This window comes from Peromyscus californicus, unplaced genomic scaffold (assembly GCF_007827085.1).
Source record: "Peromyscus californicus insignis strain IS unplaced genomic scaffold, ASM782708v3 Scaffold_13__1_contigs__length_99412109, whole genome shotgun sequence".
NCBI classification, from domain to species: domain Eukaryota; kingdom Metazoa; phylum Chordata; class Mammalia; order Rodentia; family Cricetidae; genus Peromyscus; species Peromyscus californicus.
The window spans coordinates 16,442,024-16,462,865 of record NW_026294424.1 but is presented as its reverse complement, the minus strand read 5'-3'; the positions used below and the strand labels follow the sequence as shown (position 1 = coordinate 16,462,865).

Genomic DNA, 20,842 nt, shown 5'->3' with positions numbered 1-20,842 from the left:
TTCTCTGTGTAGTCCTGGCTGTCCTGGAACTCACTCTGTAGACCAGGATGGCCTTGAACTCAGAGATTTGCCTGCCTATGCCTCCGAGTTCTGGGTTTAAAAAGGTGTATACCACCACTGCCCAACTGTAACTTAGCAGTTTTAATTTGAAAACATTTCTTAATTTTTTATGGTTACTTAGAAAACATCAGTAAATGTTTTCCTCTTGGAAATAGCACTCTTTTTAGCAGAATTCATTTAAGTCCTACATAAAAATATTACAAATGTAAAAACTGTAGCTCTCATAATATATTTTAGATGTTTTCATTTTATTTTTATTTGTGTACATATGTGTGTGTGTGTCAGTGTGTGTATGTATGGGTGTGTCAGTGTGTATGTGTTTGGTGTTTATATGTGTGTATGTATATGTATGTATGTGTGTATGTGTATATGTGTGTGTGTATGTATGTATGTGTGTGAGTATGTATGTGTATGTGCATGTGTGTGAGTGTGTGGGGGAGCATATGTATTCAGATGTCTATGGAGGCCACAGAAAGGTTTCAGATTCCACAGATGCTGATGTTACAGGTTGTGAGTGAGGAATATGGATGCCAGAAGTTGAACGCAGGTCCTTTGCAAGAGCAGTAAGTGCTTTTGACTGCTGAGCCATCTCTCCAGCTCTATGTAGTAGTTGAATAAAATTACCCCCAATAGGCTCATAGATTTGAATACTTGGTGGCCAGTTGGTGGACCTGTTTGGGAAGAATTAGGGGGTATGGTCTTGTTTGAGGAGATGTGCCCTGGGGGTTGGCTTTGAGTTTTCAAAAGCCCAAGCCATTTCCACTTAGCCCTCTCTCAGCCTTGTGGTAGTAAGAGGACCAGGCAGATGCTGCAACAGGCTGCTCAGTCTTCTCTTAGAGATCAGGCCTCAATTTCCATTTCCTGAGACTGAGCAAGCAGTTTCTGAGGAAGAGCCACAAAAAAAGGGCAATCAATCTCCAACACCCCCGACAGCAAGGAGGCCTGGTGGCCTAAGCCATAAACAGCTTAAGATGATAACCAAATAAGGACAAAGCCTGGGACTTGCCAAGACCTGTTCCAAAATGGAAAACTGTAGCCCTGACCAACCCTTAACTAACACCAACCAACTAGAAGTTACTAACGTGATTACCACTCACAATAGCCAATCACATCTAAGATGAACTAACTTCCTTGGACAGTCCCCTTAATTAGGCTTAAAAGGAGCCCCCACTTTCCTCTTTGGGTCTTTATCATCTTGCCTTTGTGTATGATGGCAGGCCCCAGCATGCTGGAATAATAAACACTCTTGTTGATTGCATATGTGGATGGTGGTCTTTTGCAGGACTTCTCCAGGACCCTAACAGTAGTTGTCTCAACATGTCTCTCAGCTATTGCTGCAGCACCAGGCCTGCTTGCCTGCTGCCATGTTCCATACCATGGTGGTCAGGAACTCACCTTTTGAATCTAAGACAAATTCTTTCTTCTATAAATTGCTTTGGTCATGATTTCTCTTCACAGCAACAGAAAAGTAACTAAGATGCTCCATATGCCAGATTTTAATAAACAAAAAAATAAATAAATGCAGCAAGAAAGCATATACCTTGGAGCAAAAGAAACAACAAACAAAAACTCTTCTTAGGAAAGTAATTTTACCACTGGGTCTGAACCTGTAACTCAAAACAACATTAAAATAAAACAAGTAGTAGGTTAGCAGCCAAGAGTTTGTTTAAACTTAAAATGCCACCCTTCACTGATTAGATTAACTTTTCCAAATTACAAAGTTTTATGATACAAATCCAATATATGACTGGTTCTTACAGGGACTCAGACATAATAAAGCATGGCCATTTGTTAACTGTGGATGGCAGCCAGGAAACTGTGTAGTGGTATAAAGGGCACTTTCACTGTCAGCACAAGATAACATTGCTGAAATGCCAAAGATGAGGCACAGTTAAGTGGGCTGGTGGAACAGAATGATGTGAGGTTGCTTTCCACTTGCCTTAGTACATGCTGTTATAGTTTGTATGTTGTAAAAGCCTGGTGCACAGCTGAAGTTTTACACAGTCTAAAATGTCACAGTAAATTTTTTTAAATTTTCATCTAATATCTAAACACCATCTGCATAGGAATTGTTTCAGGCCAATGTTGGGACTTTTTCTTTGTTAGTTTAAATTACATTATGACTTTAAATTAAATTTATTGAGTAATATGTAGTACCTATTTAAGAAGATATAGTCAGTAGTTTGACATTTAACTGCATATTCAGTTGTTTATTCAAACTATTGAATTTGATCACTATACTAGACCCTGGGATATAATAATGAACTTAGTAATGAGGAATACCAATAGAAGAGGGAGGGAGAGAAGGGGAGAAAGTAACACACACACACACACACACACACACACACACACATACACACACACACACACACAGAGAGAGAGAGAGAGAGAGAGAGAGAGAGAGAGAGAGAGAGAGAGAGAGAGAGAGAGAGAGAATGACAGGTTTTAAAAACTAAGTTCTAATCCAGTACCAATGCAATGATTAATGACTCACATACCCACCATTTATTATTACTATATAAACACTGTGGTAGAACTTCAAATTTTATTTTATTTAGTTTTAGTAACAATCCTACAATGTTATCTAATTATAGTGTTTTTGTCACTTAAGAGCCAAAGAGAACTTTGTTTCCTTCTTATTAAGTTCAATGGCTGATGCCACTAGAAAGTGTTCTAGTGCTGATGCCACTTAAACCTGCTAGGTTATGGTTTCCCTGAGAGTCTACAGAACCAAGCTTGCTGAGCATGTGCACCCGAGCTGCTTGACTTCACACGAATCATTTCTCAAATGGTGACTTTTTTAATGGGAAGTTTGAGAATCTTCTCTTCATAACTTCTTTTGCTATTTCATGATATGCAGGTGTGTGTCCTTTTTTTCAAGTCCAGTTATACTCAGTGAGCCCTTTGGATGCCTCTTATAGGGAGGTTTCCTTACCATTTCAGAGGCTGAGCAGGGTGTTAGCAAGCACAGGCACTGGAACCAGCTGCCTGCTGTGCCAATCATCTGCTGTATGGCCTTCAGCAAGTTACTTAAATTCTGTACTAGCTGAAGGAGCCATCCTGAAAAATGCTGCTCTCATATATTGATTATTGTAATAGAGCCTGAGAAACAATAGATTGTATGGAAATCAGTATGGAAGTGTGAGGAAAATTAAAAATGGAGCATTTACTCAAAGTTTTCTAAATCAGCACACCACAGAGACTCTTGCATATCCATGTTTATTGCTGCACATTCACAATAATCAGGAAATAATTGAACCCATCTAGCTATTATAGATGAATGCGTGATGAAGGTGTGGTACATACACACAAAGGAACATTATGCAGCCATGAAGAAAAATGAAATCATGACATTTGCAGCAAAGTGGATGGTATAGAAATCATAGAGTGAAGCAAGCCAAACTGAGAAAGACAAACACCTTGTGCTTTCTTTCATATGAGAAACTCAAATTTAAATTTTATATGCATGAGAGAATGACTGTGCATTATGTATGTAGATCATAAAATTAGAAAGGGGATCATAAAAGGAGAGATCTTAAGGGAAGGAGTGGAGAAGGTAATGGAATGGTTGAAAGCAAGGTGGGGACTATGTGGGAGAAAGGGAACTGGCTGGGGGGAGTAAAGGGGGAGGAGGGAAGCAAAAGAGACTAATTAGACAAATGCCATCATGAAACCCTTGATGTTGTATGAATGGATGTAAGAAAAACATTTTGAGCTTCCTTACACAGATTAATAAATATTTTCAGTCTAAAATGATTTTACCTGAAAATATCATTATAGTTAACTGAGTCACATTTTTTAAAACCATAATGCTAGTAAGAGTCAATAAAAGATTCCTTTTAGAGATCTTTAATTGACCTCTGTGATTTGGTCAATAAGTTGAAGATATATTTTCTATATATCTATGCAGAAAACAGAAAGTGATCACATGTAGTGTGAGATCAGATTCCAATGTATAAGAGGTCCTTTCTCTACCAGAAGGAAAGTCTAGGCTCCAGTAGTCTTCATTTAAAAAAAAAGAGTCCTCTATTATTTATACATATGTGTGTGCCTTTGTGAGTTTATGTGCCCCATGGCAGGGAAGGCATGTAGTCACACTGCATTGACAATTAGGAGGCAGACAGAGAAAACAAGAAGTTGGGTTGGGCTATCCTAAGGGGTGGGGTGTCCACATCCTGAAGGTTTTACAAACACATCAAGTGTTCAAACACAAAAGCTTATGAGGGACATTCCACCCCACAGCAACCAGCACCCCTCAGAGTAGACTTTCAGATTCTGCCATTTAGGGCTAGATGCTATTTTAATAGTTAAAGTTTTTAGAATTTGGTGGCAAAACTGAAGTTTCTGACTTTGAAGCTGTTGTAACTAATGCACAGTGTCTGGAGATCTGCTATCCACTGGAAAGTCTTTCAGAGGGTTATGTTGTCCATGTATTTTCAACTCCTGTAGAGAAGTCATTTTCTCAGAAGATGCCCACACATCTAATATATATTAACTCAACAGCAGAAAAGTGAGTAATAAAAAAGTTTTACCATGGCTGACATTACCTATTCCACAAGAAGGCTTTCGCATCCTGTTGTGTTTGACTGGCAAAACCAGCGGGCACGCTGGCTTTTGAAAATCACTCCTCTGGGTGCTGTTGGTGTCATAAGATGGTTGGGAGACAGGTTCTCCTGCTTCACTATGTAACCACCATTTTCTCTACATAGAAAACAAATGGAAACACACTGTTAAATAATGATAGAAATTTTCATTTGATGCTTAAAGTTTATCAATATTCAGTGATTTAATGAAACAAAGTATTAGTCTAGAATTAAAATATTAATTCACTTTTTATGTGTATGGTGTATGTGTGTGTGTGCATGTGTATATGTGTATACATACGGAGAACATGACATTGGGTGTCTTCTTCTGTTGCACTTCCATTTTATTTATTGAGACAGGGTCTGCCACTGAACCTGGAGCTCACTAATGCTGCTATACTGGCTGGCTAATGAGCTTCAGGAATCTGCCCATATCTGCTTCCTCCTCCCATCCCTTTTCTGTCCTGGCCCCCAGTGCTGAGATTACAGACATGCCCATCTTAGAGATCCAAGCTCTGGTTCTCATGGTAACACAGTGAGCACTTTACTGAGACTATCCCCTGGGATTCTTAAATATAGAAGTAAATGTTTTCACAAGGACACTAGCTTGTAAATGGTATCTAAAAACAGTCATATATTTTAGTTAAACTATATCTGCTCAATTATTACACTACTTTCTAGTAATAGAGCCATAAAAATTAATATAGTAGTTATATTTGTTCTTAATTCCTTATACTTATTTTATTTATAGACTATGTACACATATGTTAAACATGATTTAATCTAAAATTATATTCTTTTCTTTTTATTATTGCAAAACAAATAATGTACTGTCTAAAACGATATTTTGCAAACTTGCTAGTCCATAGCCCACCCTACATCATGGAATACATTTTAAATCCTACAAGAGCATATAATGCTATACATATATAAAAGTGAAACACAACTGTCATGAAATTTTTGTTATGATTATTGCAGGACACTTTCTATTTTACTGCTTTCTCTTCTATTTCATGTCACAATTCTGAGCATAACTCACACTGATTTATAATTCATAAACCTGTAAATTTTTCAAAAAAAAACTGCCCTAAGGGAAACTATCTCCAATGTTACTAAAATGTCAGTACTAAATGCTGTGTAGAAAAGAGAACTGATGGATTCTTAGCATCTGTGGCCTTTCAACCCTTAGAAATTGAGAGAGCAATGAACTGTTAGTCAACTCTGACGAAAACACTAAAACTGCTTGATCGAGGAGGAAAGGCTTGAAGGAAGGCAACTCCACACCTGGAAGTTCGGGATCTGATTAGGGTTCAATGTAATCTTGGGTGTAAGAAATTAAATGTTGGATTGGTGAGAAGGCTCAGCAAGTGAAAACACTTGCCAAGTGTGGAGTTTAAGAGAAAAATGTCCCACACAGACTCAGGAATTTGAATAGTTGGTCCTCAGTTGGTGGTGCCTTTTGGGGAGGCTTAGGAGGCACTGCCTTCCTGCAGGTGGTCCTGCTTGCTCTCTCTGCTTTGTGCTTTCCTTTGAAGATGCAGGCTCTCAGTTCCATGCTCCTGCTGCCATTCCTGCCACTGGCTGCCCTGCTTCCCTGCCCACAATAGGCTCTTATCTCTCTGGAACCATAAACCAAAATAAACTTTCATAAGTCACTTTTGGTTGTGGTGTTTTGTCACAGCAACAGAAACCAAGCAACCCTGGCAACCCGAGTTGGATCCCCAGAGCTCACAGTGGAGGGATAGAACTGGCTTTTGAAAGTTGCCCTCTGATCTCCACACATGCATTACAACACACCAACCTGCTCACACATACAAATAATAAAAATAAATGTCTTTAAAAATCAGCTATGAGTCTATAGTAAAAGATGTCTATGATTTAAGAGGAATGAACATGTGATTATAATAATTCTGACAATTAAGGCTCCACTGATACAAAGGAAGAGACATTTCTAGGCCCATCCCATGTAGCTGCACAGGAGTCTGCTCTCAAATAAGCTTAGCTTCTAAAAGGACAAGTATGTGTGAAAGAAGAGCATATTCAGAATACAGTCTAACAGGGTCAACTTGACAGACATTGTTGAGAAGTTTAGAAATAGAATAAAATTGTGAAAATGCTGAAGACAGAATAAATATTATTTTTGAGGGATGGGAAGCAAGAAATCAAGAAAGTGTAACAATATTGAAGGGAGCACTGTTCCAAGCTGAAGTCATAGCTACTAAGATCCAGGTGGTTTGTGAAGAGATAGTCTTAGACTGGAAAAGATGGGATGCACATATACCAGAGGATCAAGACCTGAACAGGACACAAGGGAAACAGATCTCAGTTTATTAAATCAGCACCAGTTTTAGGCCAACAACTTGTAGCCAATAGTAATGAAATGATGGGCAACTGTAAATACATTTCACAGAAACTGAGGAACTAGGAAATTCAGGACAATAGACTTTCAGTCTATTGTCTTATTTCATTGACTAATGTCTTATATTTCCAGGATTAACTAAAACATGGACTTTAAGTCAAGAATGCTTGGTATAGGTCTTAAGAAAATACTAGAACAGATTACAAACAGATGGTGTCTTCTCACTATCTGGCTAAAAAATAGTCATTTGCTACTGGTCTTGGACTTCCTGCTTTCTCCTCCATCCCATAATTATGACAGTGCTTATTATGCCCAAACTCTAGAATATATATGCCTTATTTTACTTACAGTCAGCACAATTCTGAGGTGGGTGCATCCCTTTACAGATGAGAAAAGTACAGAGAGAATAAGAAATACAGGTACAGCCGTCAGCCAACAGCCACCATCTGTACGTACCCTCAATTCTGTGCTTACCCACATCATCTCAAAGCACTAAGTGTCTTAGTCTGTGTTGCTGGACCATCATTGATAGGTAATTTATAATGTGTTTAAGTTTATTGGCTTTCAATTCTGGAGCCTATGAAGTGTAAGAAGAAGAGAGTCAGGTGAAAGGAAGGCTGAGAAGGCCAGCCTTGCCCTTGAAGACAGACTGGGCCTACCCATGAAGGCAATGCCTCTCAACATTGACAGTGACATTTAAACTTCAACATACATTTTAGAGGAGACATACTTTGAAACCATAACTGTAACTATCCTGAGGAAGTTTTCCTATAAAAAGATTGTAAGGCAGATAGTTATATCATCTACTTTGGGTGAGCAGAAACTTACTTTGCTAGTACTTATTTTGCTAGTGATTCTGGGCAAAGGATCCATTAGGGAATGTCTGAGGCTTTCATGTTTATCACTAGAGCATAATGCAAGCAGAGATCATGAGTTCACCTTCAAGCAAAATTCCTAAAGAATTTTACCAAAATCCTCTCTTTAATTTCACAAATATAGAGGAAATAATGAACACTTTTTCCTAATGTCTGATTGGTAAATTAAGACTCTTTAGAGTGCTTTCAATATTACTAAACACTAGTTGCATCTTCTCTTCAGTGGTACCTTCGTTACTTTCCTGTTTTGTTGAACTCTCTTCCCTATACCTGCAAAGTGTGGTCATGAGAACATGTATGTACCTGTGTATGTGTGCATGCCTTTTGGTCCAGGTAAAAGGTAATAGCAAACATCACTGTTCCATGGCCCACTCTAACCTTGCATTGCTTGTCTTTGGTATAGAATTATTTTATGGCAAAGTAAACCTAACTGGGAAATGTTGCAGAGTGGGCCAGCTTTGTTTAGGCTTTGTAGAGCAGGCTGTGTTTTGCAGGTTGTAAAGGGGATACTGCCTAAAAGAGTTGTTCCTCATCTGAAGCTTTGAGTGCTAAAAGGAAGCTCTCTCTCTTAGTCTAAGGCCTACCTCCTCTTAGGCCCCAGGATGCTAGTGCCTGGGGCTCTGTTTTGGGGAAATACGGACATATTCTTGATGATAAAAATCTCTCTAACCTCTGACTCTGGAAAACTTGATTGTTGCCTTGTGGGTCCAGTGGTCACATTTAGAAATCAGTCTAAGGAGATTACTGTTATAAAATACTGTGCTAATATATGTTACATGTTATCCCCAAGCTTTCAGATATGTTTTAGTAAACATTACTATCTTCCATTCCCTTGGTAAATCATAGGATTTTCCTCAGACAATAAGTGGTAAAAGCAAGACGAACATTCTAGAGAAACTAGTTGAGTGAATGCAAGAGGCTGTAGGCCTAGAAGCAGAACTGTAGCCACAGCTGCCTAAGACCACTGGTGGTGACAAAAGCCAGGTGGGGCAGGTTGTTGTGGTGCAACCCTTTAATCCCAGCACACAGGAGGCAAGGCCAGGCACATTTCTGTGAGTTCAAGGCCAGCCAGCCAGAACTACACAGCAATTTCCTGTCTAAAACAACAAAACCACCACCACCACCACCACCACCACCACCACCACCACCACCACCACCATATTCTGGGGTTCTTAAGGACATGGATTTCTGACAAAACCTTAAAAAGTCCATGGAATTTAATTGTAGAACTCAGTGTCTTTTTAAAAAAATGGACATTTTATCACAAACACCAGACAGCCAAGGTCATGTGAGGTACAATGTTCTCAAACTGTAGATACCAGGATATGGAAAAATAGCTTTTTAAAAGCAACTCTTAATGTCTCCTGTAACAGTTGCTTGTAATTTGTGTTCTGTGGAACCCCAGTTCTCTAATGTGTTTATTAATATAAGTTATGCAGAAGGAGTTCCCATAGAGAAAGCTATCTGGGAAATGGTAAGCATTTTCAAGCAAGTTCAAAGACACTTATCACAAGATTTCTTAGAAATTAGGGCATTTGCAAGTTCATTGTTGCTTTGTTTTTGTTTTTGAAATGTAAATGTTCCCTTCCCTGTGCATGCCAGTCCCTCTTTAGGGTGGTGCATCTCTCTCATCTGTGCTTTACTCCATTTCAGACTTACTTTGCCAGGGTCTTACTGGTCTAGCACCAACAAACAGTGAGTATACTGCACCTGCCAGCTAGCTTTGCTGATAGCATGTCCTAACATTTGTGTTGTTGTTTTTCACAATACCTGTAAACTAGAGTAAATTATTTGGGATTAATTTTTTCAAGCTTCTACTTTTCTATTTTCTGACCCACCTTTGTTCTCTTAGTGTCTCCACTGTATGTGTGTGTGTGTGTGTGTGTGTGTGTGTGTGTGTGTGTGTGTGTGTGTGTGTGTGTGTGTTGGCGGGGGTGGGGGTGGAGTGGGGGGTGAGTTAGATTCAATTCTGAGCTAGTACTCAGTCACAGTTAACATAGGAACAGTAGATGGCATTAGTATGGAGAGTCCCCCACACAATCTCCATTTAAATTTGATGTGAAAGCAGGACTCCAACTAATCAGAGAGGAGAAAGAAGTAGAACAGGGTGAGATGTCTGAGGCCATTCAGATGGCACATTTCTCCTTCCACAAATGGCATGATGGAAAACACATACATGAGAAACTGCAATCATTTCTGCAGCAGCAGACGATGAATAGCATCTGTGACTCAACACTGTTAGGTCTCCTACTACAGAAACCAGCTGTCAGTAGGATACGGTAGGCTCCTCAGTCCCATAATTGTGTGGATCAGACTCTGCCACTAAGAACAATTACTTATACAATGCTTCCTTTGTCTATCACGAATGTTCTATATGGTGGCCACTTTGTCACTCAAAACCTTTATGAGACTTTTTCTGATCACCTATTTAACACCACAACTCTGGGCCAGTAAGATGGCTCAGCAGATAAAGGCACCTGAGTCTGATGACCTGAGGTTGCTCCCCACAGGACTCAATGGAAGAAGAAAGTTACACATACATACACACATACACACACACACACACACACACACACACACACACACACACACAGAGAGAGAGAGAGAGAGAGAGAGAGAGAGAGAGAGAGAGAGAATTAAAAGAAAAATAAAATTGTGACTCTCCTGCCAGGAGCCCTTCTGTCTTTTATGTCAGTCCATGCCATCCAACACCCTAGTTAGCTGACTTATGTTGCCATTCCTCCAATACAATATAAGCAGTCTAAGTCAGGGCATTTCCCACATTTATTTGGCTCACTCCTGAATCCACAGCATCTAGAAAAGGGCTTGACCAAGGTCTCTACCTTAACTCTGTTGTGTAGCAGTTTCCTCAGAGATTAAAGCACTACATCCTACAGGAAGCTCTTTAAGCAGGAAGATAAAGAACTCAAAATAGCTCCAGGAAGTCTCTGAAACTCACCAGGTTCACTAGGCCCCTCCCTGCCAGAGTAAGCAATAAAGACAGCTAAGAGTCCCTCTCAGAAGGAAAGAAGCTGAGCTGGGACAAAAAAAAAAAAAAAAAAAAGACCCAGACCAGACCAGCTGCCTGGAAGAGATTTAGACCAGAGTCTCCTGGAAACCAGGACACTCTCTAACCTGTTGAGCTGCCTGCAGCCTGCACAGTGTGTTCCTGGTTTCCCAGCTTTGGTGAGCTGTGAGCCATGCTGGGGTGGACCTTGCTGGGGTGGACCTTGTTAGGGTAGACCTTGCTGGGGTAGACCTTGCTGGGGTTGACCATGCGGGGTGGACCATGTGGGGTGGACCATGTGGGGTGGACCTTGCTGGGGTGGACCTTGCTGGGGTGGACCTTGCTGGGGTGGACCATGCGGGGTGGACCATGTGGGGTGGACCTTGCTGGGGTGGACCATGCGGGGTGGACCTTGCTGGGGTGGACCTTGCTGGAGTGGACCATGCGGGGTGGACCTTGTTGGTAAAGCTGCCTTTGTGTCATCTCTGCTCCTGTAGCTAGCCCATCACTCACACTCCTGTGACTAACCTGTCACTCACACTCCTGTAAGTAACCCCAAGAAAACTCACTGGTTCACTAAGTTGGACTTTGATAGTATCTGTACTTTGGTCTGTCACAGGTTCTCTATCTGGGACCAGTAGATGTGTGTGTTGCATCTCCCCAGGAAATGTTTTGTCATACAACAAATCCTCACAAAAAACCCTCTGAGAGATAATTACTATTGTTGCTCCATAGATAAGGATGTCAAAGCTTATTTGCTCAGAGTCAGAAAACACACAGTGGTAGAGAGAGGGTGAACAAGTACAGCATATGACAAACTATAAATGCTTTTTTTTTCTGAGAGGGTTTTTTTTTAAAGCCACAAACTGTACATATTATTTTGTATGGCTTGCTAGAAATGGTAAAATTACAGAAACAGGTCAGTTTTGTAATTGTCATCCTGGGGGAAAGAGAATGTACACAAATAAGCTCAGAAAGTTTGCAGGCAAAGGCAGCATTCCACAGCTGGCTTATGGTGGGTAACACGTCTTACATGCTAGACTGGGTGAAATCTGCAGTGTAAACACCATAGTCAGAAAAATGTTCCTCTGATCAGCCAAATACTCTCATGTCTTAACCTCTGAATGTGTGAACAATTGCTTCACATTGCACAGGGACTCTGCATGCCAGAGTTTTGAGATGAGGGATTACCCTGGAGTATTGGATGGGCCCACAGTTATCCCACAGGTCCTTCTAAGAGGAAGGCAGAGCAGCTGTCAGGAGGAAGGGGCTGAAGTGTGATGCTGCTGGCTCTGAAGAGGAAGGTGCCATGAGCCGAAGTAGAAAGGCAGCCTCTCCAAGCTGGGATAGGCAAGGAACAGATTCTCTCTTAGGACTCTTACAAGGAGCCAGTGAGACTGACTTGGGACTTCCAAACTTCAGGACTGCCTAAAGTGGCTTTGAGCCGGTACTGAGGCTTGCAATTGATAACAACAGCAATAGGAGACAAATACAGCAAACTATCCTTCAACAAAACTGACTTCAGAAATAATCTACTATATTTATGGTATATAGAGTGAGAGGAGTTTGGCTCAGCCAATAGTTCTGGGGTCAGAAAAAAGCTGTTATATCTGCTTACTTTGTAACCACACTGTAATATCTGCAAAATATTTCCAATTATACCTCATAGAAATTGTTGTAGAGATTAAAGAATATACTTTACATAAAATATAGCCTATTCCTAGCAATTTTTTTCTTAAAGTTTTTACTTTGAGGCATCATCAAAAAAAAAAAAAAACATACAGATACACATGGAGAAGACATGATCACAGAATAAAGACAACACAATTAGAAGCATCAATGCCTGTCAGCTAATGTTGAAATGTGCGTTAAATAAGTGGATCTGAATGTCATGGGAAATGCTATATTAGCACATGTCACAAACACAACCCTATAGAGAGTTTTTTCTGCAATCCTCAAGTAGCACTACAGTGCTACAGTGTGATTCTCTGGAAACATGACTGGTTGAATTCTTCCCATATACACAAAGAGAGCTTAGATGCCCCAGTTCTCTGCCAGAAGAGCTCCAGGTTACTGCTTTAACCACTGGTTACAGCAACACTATTCTGAGATGTATCATGTCCTTAAAATAGACTGTGATCAAATTGTCCTGCAAAACAGCTTTCAAGTCTAACTCTATATTTGTACATAACAAACATCTGTCTAACCTGCTTTGCTGGCCCTTTATTCTCAATGTAGGGAACTGGTTCATTGTATGTTCTTGCATTTGTGTTAATGAATTTAGCATAGTTCACACGTCTTCTGTCCACACAAAGTTTTGAGTGTTGTGTGATTTTTCCAGGATTTTTTTCATGTTTGATTTCTTCTTTTTTTTCAGTTATGCATGCTATACCAGCATCTTCTATTTTATGCTGTCTGAAAAACATAATTAAGTAGTAAATAATTTATCACAATAAGCATCTCATTAGTTACAATTAAGGGAGATAAAGTCTAAATATATTTCAAGCATTAGTGAAGACAATTTAGTTTTGATAGGTTCATGCTATTAAAATTTGACATTGGAGTATTTTCTCACTCTAAATCATGTAGGAAATGAAGAATCTGTGTTAACAATGATTATTCATCAGGGCACACTAGTATAGTGAACAGATTCATTTTCTTGGAGTAAAGAGTAGTGACATGATTGTGTTTATAAATCATGTTTAGAGTATTTATGCATGTGGGTAGGTTATATGCTAATGTGAACACATCTTTAAAAGCTTTATTATTGGACTGGGGTGACATCTGAATGGGCAAGAGCAGGTACTTGCCTCATGTGTACCTGAGTTCAAATCTCAGCACCCATGTAAAAAGAAGAATATGCAAGTACCTCCAGCCCCAAGGCTGTGGGAGGTAGAGACAGAAGGATCACTGGGGCTTGCTGGCAGCCAGCCCAGTTCCAGGTTCAATGAGAGACTTTTCTCAAGGCAATAAGACAGAGAATGGTGGAATTGTCACCCAACATCCTCCTCTGACTTCCAATCCCACATTGGCACATTTAACCCATCCCCACAGGTACATATAACATACACAAGATAGACAAGCAGATAGATAGACAGACAGACAGATAGAAAGATAGATAGATAGATAGATAGATAGATAGATAGATAGATAGATAGATAGATAGATGTATGGATGTATAGATAGATAATAGATGATAGACAGATGATAGGTAGATAGGTGATAAATAGAGATAGATAATGGATAGATGATAGATGGATGATAGATGATATATATAGACAGATGATAAATAGGTAGGTAGGTAGGTAGGCAGGTAGGTAGATAGACAAATAGATAAAGCTAAAACGTTTCTATGTTAAGAGCTGCCTTTTTCACAGTCTATGCCTACATAGTTCAAGCATCTGGACAAGAATAATGACTTAATGTTAAAAGTTCACTTGGAAAACTTATCACCAAATGTCTTTATAATTTTGAGAAAATACCACTATGCAGGTGAAACAATCATTTTAGTCTCAATGTTCTTTGCTTCTAATACTGCTATAAAAATAAAAATTGCTAGATGAGGTGGCACATACTTGTTATTCCAGCACAGGCAGAGACAGGTGGATCTCTGTGATTTCAAGGCCAGCCTGGTCTATACAACAAGATCCAGGCCAGTTAGAGGTACTATCTTGAAAAAAAATTATTGCAAGGAAAATCTTAAAGGTATGCTTAAAATATTTCATAGATTATAGGGAAAGAAAACTTTTCAAAGCTCAAGGACCATTAGAATCTGAATGAAAAATGAGAGAGACAACTAGGCCGGGTGGTGGTGGTGCACACCTTTAATCCCAGCCAAGCAGATCTTTGTGAGTTTGAGGCCAGCCTGGTCTAGAGAACGAGATCCAGGAGAGGCACCAAGACTACACAGAGAAATCCTGTCTCAAAAAAGAGATAGAGAGAAAGAGAGAGAGAGAAAATTTAAATATTGGCAGTATAAGGAAGATGCAGTATTTATAAGAGAAGGAAGTCAAACTTTCTGAGCTAGAGATAAGTGTGCAAGCAGCTGCATTCAGGGACTGCAGGAGCAGGAGAATATCCTAAGAGAAAGAGTATGCTTAGGACTCATCTACTTCTATCTGAGAATGGTGTGGCATCCTATGCCCTGTCCCATGGAGTACCTTTACTTTCATTGTGATTCCATCCTCTGCCACTCAAGGATCACTTGAAAACTCCACTGAGCCCTCCATAGACACCTGGAGATCAGCAGCAAGAATCTTTTAAATTACTCCTAGGCTAAGAAGTTGTGCCTATGCCTAATTGTACTGAGGTCACTTCTGACACTCCACTTGTACATTAATACATAGTGGCCTCAAGACTGAATACCAAGAAACATTTAGTTGGGGTAACAACAAAGATCTAAATACCCACTCAAGAATGACCATATATCTATATCAAGAAATACCATCAATGACTAAATTCCAGATACCTTGATCCCATTACAAACACACAAACATGAATAGCCAAGATAATATGTCTTTTCCAAAAATTAGAACCCACATCATAGCAATCCCTGAGAAAATCAACTTAGCTGATACAGAAGGAAATCATTTCAAAATAGCAATTGTAAATATGTTCAAGGAACTCATAGAAGGTATGAGTAAATGCCTGAATTAATACCTAGGAAACACAAACAGCTGGAGCAATCATGCAAACAATTCAAGATATGAAAAGAGACTAGAATAAGGAGATGGACTCTGAAGAATAAACTGAAATAAAACAAAATGAAAACTCAGAAAGTCAAACAAAAAGCTCAGAGGAAAGCCTGATCCATGGATCATATAGAAGAGAGAATATCAGGTCTTGAAGACAAGGTAGAGAAACTCAGTCTAAGAAAATGTTAAATCCAACATGCAGAAACTCTGTCACTATAAAAAAAATGCAAATGTATGAATAATAGGTATAGAACAGATCCTCATGTTGTGGTGGCCCCAACCATAAAATTATTTTCATTGCTACTTCATAACTGTAATTTTGCTATTATTATGAATTGTAATGTAAATATCTATGTTTCCCGATAGTCATAGGCAACCCCTGTGAAAGGGTCATTTGCTACTGCCACTACCCCCAGGAGCTTGAAACCCCACAGGTGAAGAACCATTGAATATAGAAGAATGAGAGGAGACTCATCACAGAGGATAGAAAACATCTCAACAAAAATCATAAACAATTTACTAAATCTAAGAAAAAAGATGTTTATTAAGATGTAACAGGGATACAGAACACCAAATAGACAAGACCAGAAAAGAAAGTCCAAATACACAGAACAAAGACTGTGTATAAAAAGTTGCAAGAGAGGAAAGCCAAGTGACGTATAAAAGCATTGACATTGGAATAACAACTGACTTTTCAGTGGAGGCTTTGAAAGCCAGAAGGACCCTAGACTAATGTCCTATGCTTTCTGAAAGACTCACATGCCAGCCCAGAGTATAATATCCAGAAAAATTATCAGTCATAGTCAATCCCCCACCCCCTCCAATAAATACAGAATAACGGACTGGATTAAAAAACAGGATCCATCTTTGTACTGCTTCTGCCTCTAAAAAACACATCTCATCATCAGTGACAGATACCACCTGTAGTATTTTGAATGTAATTGGCTCCCATAAAGTCATAAGGAGTGGCACTGTTAGAAGGTGTGGCTTTATTGGAGTAGATATGACCTTGTTGGAGGAAATGCATCACTGTGGGGGCAGGCTTTGAGTCCCTTTTGCTCAAGCTTTACTCAGTGTGACCCTCAGACCATTTTTTGTTGCCTTCTGATCAAGATGTAGCCAGCAGCATGTCTGCCTGCATGCCACCATGCTCCCTGCCATGATGATAATGGACAGAACCTCTGAAACTGTAAGTGATCCACCTCAGTTAAATGTTCTCCTTTATAAGAGTTGGGTCATGGTGTCTTTTCACAGCAATAGAAACTCTAAGACACCACCTTATGGTAAAAAGGTGGCAAAAGGTAATCCTAACAAATGGAGTTAAATACAAGTAGGCATCATTATTCTAATATATGACAAGTAGACTTCAAACAAAAACTCATCAGAAATGGGAGAGAAGGACATTTCATGACTATTTAAAAAAATCAACCAAGAGTATATTATAATTCTGAACATTTATGTACGCAGCACAGGGGCAACCAATAGTGTTTCATAAAAGAAACACTATTAAACCTAAAATCACAACCAACACAGTGATAGTAGTTAACTTCAACACTGCATTCTCATTAATAGACAGATCACCCAGACAAAAACTAAGTAGAAAAACTCTAAAGAAACTGAACGATATCATAGATCAGATAGCTCTAACATCCACAGCCAAGCATCAGGCCGTGCTCTGGGAGTCCAGTTGAAGAGAGGGAAGAGTGATTATATGAGGAAGGGGGGGGGGTCAAGATCATGATGAGGAATCTACCTAAACAACTAAACCAAGCTTGTAGGAACTAACAAACTTGAGACAGACAGCTGCAGAACCTGCATGGGACCAGACTAAGCCCTCTGCATACAGGAGATAGTTGTGTAATTTGGTCTGTTTGAGGGGCCCTGGCAGTGTGATCAGGATCTATCCCTGGTGTATGTACTAACTTTCTGGAGTCCATTACTTAATGGTGGGATGCCTTGCTCAGCCTTGATGCAGTGGGGAGGAGCTTGGTCCTGCCTCAACCGAATGTACCAGGCTTTGCTAACTCCCCATGGGAGGCATTACTCTTTTGGAGGAGGGGATGGGGATAATTGAGGGAGGGAAGGCTTGGCAGAGAGCAGAAGGAGGGATGAGAGGGGGATCTGTGGTTGGTATATAAAATAAATAAAAAATATTTTAAATAAAAACAAAACAAAAACCAAATGGATCTAACAGACATTTATAGAGCATTCAATGTCCAATTAAAGAACATATTTTCTTTTTAGATGTTCATTGAACTTACTCTAAAGTTGACTACATATTTGGGCACAAACTATGTTTTAGCAACTTTAGAAAAATTAAAATAATACCTTGCATTCTATCTGACCACAAAGGAATAAAGCTGGATGTCAACAAAAGTAGAATGGTAAGAGGTACACAAACTCATGAAAACCAAACAAGGAAAAAATCAAGAATGAAATTTTAAAATTCTTCAAATTGAATGAAAATGGAAAAAATAAGATATGAAAATCTGTTGGGACACAATGAAGACAGTCATAAGAACAAACTTTACAGTTCTAGGAAGTGCCCACATGGGAAAAAAAAGACCTGAAGAGATCTTACATTAATAATTTAATGATGTACCAGAAAGCCTTGGAAAGGGGGCAAACAATACCCAGAATGGAGAGATGGGAAGAGAAAATCAAAATCACAGCTGAAATTAGTGAAATAGCAATAAAAAATATAATTAATCAAAGAAACCAAAAGTTTGTTCTTTGAAAAGATTGACAAGATTGGCACACATTTATCCAAATAAACCCAAATAGAGAGATGACACAAATTAATAAAATCAGAGATCAAAGGGAAACATTACAGAAGATAGAGGAAATTAAAAAAATCTCTATACCACCAAACTGAAAAATCTAAAAGAAATAGATGAAGCTGAGACATATGTGACCTACCAAAGCTAAATAAAATGAAGCAAATAATTTAAATACACCCATAACACCTGAGATAAAAGCAGTAATTAAAGATTCCCTCAAATGACAAAACCCAGTAACATCTGGATAAATCTCAAAAGTCCACCAGAGCTTCAAAGAAGAACCCTCTAAATTATTCTGTATAATACAAGAGGAAAGAACAAATCTGAATTTTTTAAAAAAAAATTTAAAAAACTTAAAAAAACCAAAGATTTAATAAAAAAAAAGAAAGAAAGAAAATTATAGGCCAATATGAAGAACACAGACACTAAAATTCCCAATAAAACATTTTTGCAACAAAATTCAAAAGTACATCAAAAAGATTATCCACCATGATCAACTTGGCTTCATTCCAGAGGTGCAGGAATGGTTCAACATACATAAATCAATAAATGTAATCTTAGCCAGGCATGATGGCACATGACTTCAGGAAGGCAGAGGAAGGCAGATCTCTGAGTTTGAGACTAGTCTAGCCTTCATAATGAGTTCCAGGGCAACCAGAGCTACATTTTTTGCTGTTTCAAAACAAGCAAAACATAAAAATAAACAAACACATATAATCCACCACATAAATTGACTTAAGAATAAAACCCCACATGATCATCTCATTGGATTTAGAAAAGATCTTTTGTAAAATTCAAAATCCCTTCATGACAAAAGTTTTGAAAAGTCTATGGATAAAGGGGACATATCTCAACATATTAAAGGCAATATATGTGGTGATATATTGTGTACCCCAATAAAACTTATCTGGGGATCAGAGGACAGAGTCAGCTGCTACATTAGACATAGAGGCCAGAGAGTGATGGCACATATGACTTTAATCCTATCACTCAGGAGGCAGAGATCCATCTGGATCTCTTTTTTTTTTTTTTGGTTTTTCGAGACAGGGTTTCTCTGTGTAGCTTTGCGCCTTTTCCTGGAACTCACTTGGTAGCCCAGGCTGGCCTCGAACTCACAGAGATCCGCCTGGCTCTGCCTCCCGAGTGCTGGGATTAAAGGCGTGCGCCACCACCGCCCGGCTCCATCTGGATCTCTTTGAGTTCAAGTCTACACTGGGAACAGAGTCAGGCGTGGTGGCACACACCTTTAATCCTAGCACTTGAGATCTCTTTGCTTGGGAAGGACACATACCTTTAATCCCAGGAAGTAATATGGCAGGACACAGAAAGGTATATAAGGCATGAGGAAACAGGAACTCGCTCTCTTGAGGCTGAGGATTTCATAGAGGTAAGAACATGGCTGGCTTGTTCTGTTTCTCTGATCTTTCAGCTTTCATCCCAATATCTGGCTCTGTTTTTTTAGTTAATTAGACAATTTAGCAATTCATGTTACAAATATATAAGAAGCCCACCCAACATCAAGTTAGAGATAAACACAAAGATTTCTACTAAAATCAAGAACACAACAAGGATGACCATTCTCACCATCCCTGTTAAACATAGGCCTCAAAGTTTTAACTAGACCAATAATACATGTGAAGAAGATAAAAGGGATGATATAAAAGAAGTCAAAGTATCCTTATTTGCAGATATGATTCTATAAGGAAAGACCCTAAGGATGCCTCTAGAAAACTTCTAAAGCTGATGGACACATTTAAAATTAACACACACAAATCAGTAGCCTTCCTATATACAAACAGAAATTTCAGTATGTACTAAGTATTTCTTTCTTAGTATGTACTGAGAAAGAAAACTTGGAAGCAATCCCATTCACCTACAGTGTGTGTGTGTGTGTGTGTTGTATAGAATAACATATAAATAAATTTAACTAAGGAAGTAAAAGACTTGTATAATAAAAACTGTAAGATATTGAAGAAATAAACTGAAGAAGATGGAAAGAGCTCCCATGTTCATGGATTGGCAGGATTAATAGAGTGAAAATTGTCACCCTACAAAAAGCAATTTACAAATTAAATGCAATCTCCATCAAAATTCCAACACAATTCTTCAGAGAAATTGAATAAATAATCTTAAAATTTATATGGAAACACCTGCACACGCAAACCAGGACAATAAAAAAAATTCTAAATAATAAAAGAACTGCTGAGGGTATCACCATCCCTAATTTTAAGCTATACTACAGAGCTATAGTAATAAAAACAGAATATCACTGTTTTAAAGCCAGACATGATCAGTGAAATAGAATTGAGGACCCCAATATAAGTCCACACAATAAGTCCAATATATGGCCACTTGATTTTTGACCAAGAGGCCAAAGTTACACACTGAAGATACCACCATCAAAAAATTGTGCTGGTAAAATTGGATAGTAGCATATCGAAACTAACTAGATCCTTATCTCTAAACCTACACAAAGCTCAACTC

The 20,842-nt window shown here is 38.9% G+C and overlaps 1 protein-coding gene across 2 annotated transcripts in view; it reads right to left on the bottom strand.

Annotated features, from left to right (window-relative positions):
- CUNH2orf73 (chromosome unknown C2orf73 homolog) overlaps window positions 1–20,842 on the bottom strand; it is a 61,435-nt gene that overhangs the window by 22,274 nt on the left and 18,319 nt on the right. For both annotated transcript variants that reach the window (XR_008217390.1, XM_052734568.1), the window contains exon 2: window positions 4,608–4,761. Coding sequence is in view for 1 of the 2 variants with exons in the window: in XM_052734568.1 (XP_052590528.1) it covers window positions 4,608–4,761 (154 nt within the window). In the remaining variant the exon portion in view is untranslated. The remainder of the gene's footprint in view (window positions 1–4,607; window positions 4,762–20,842) is intronic.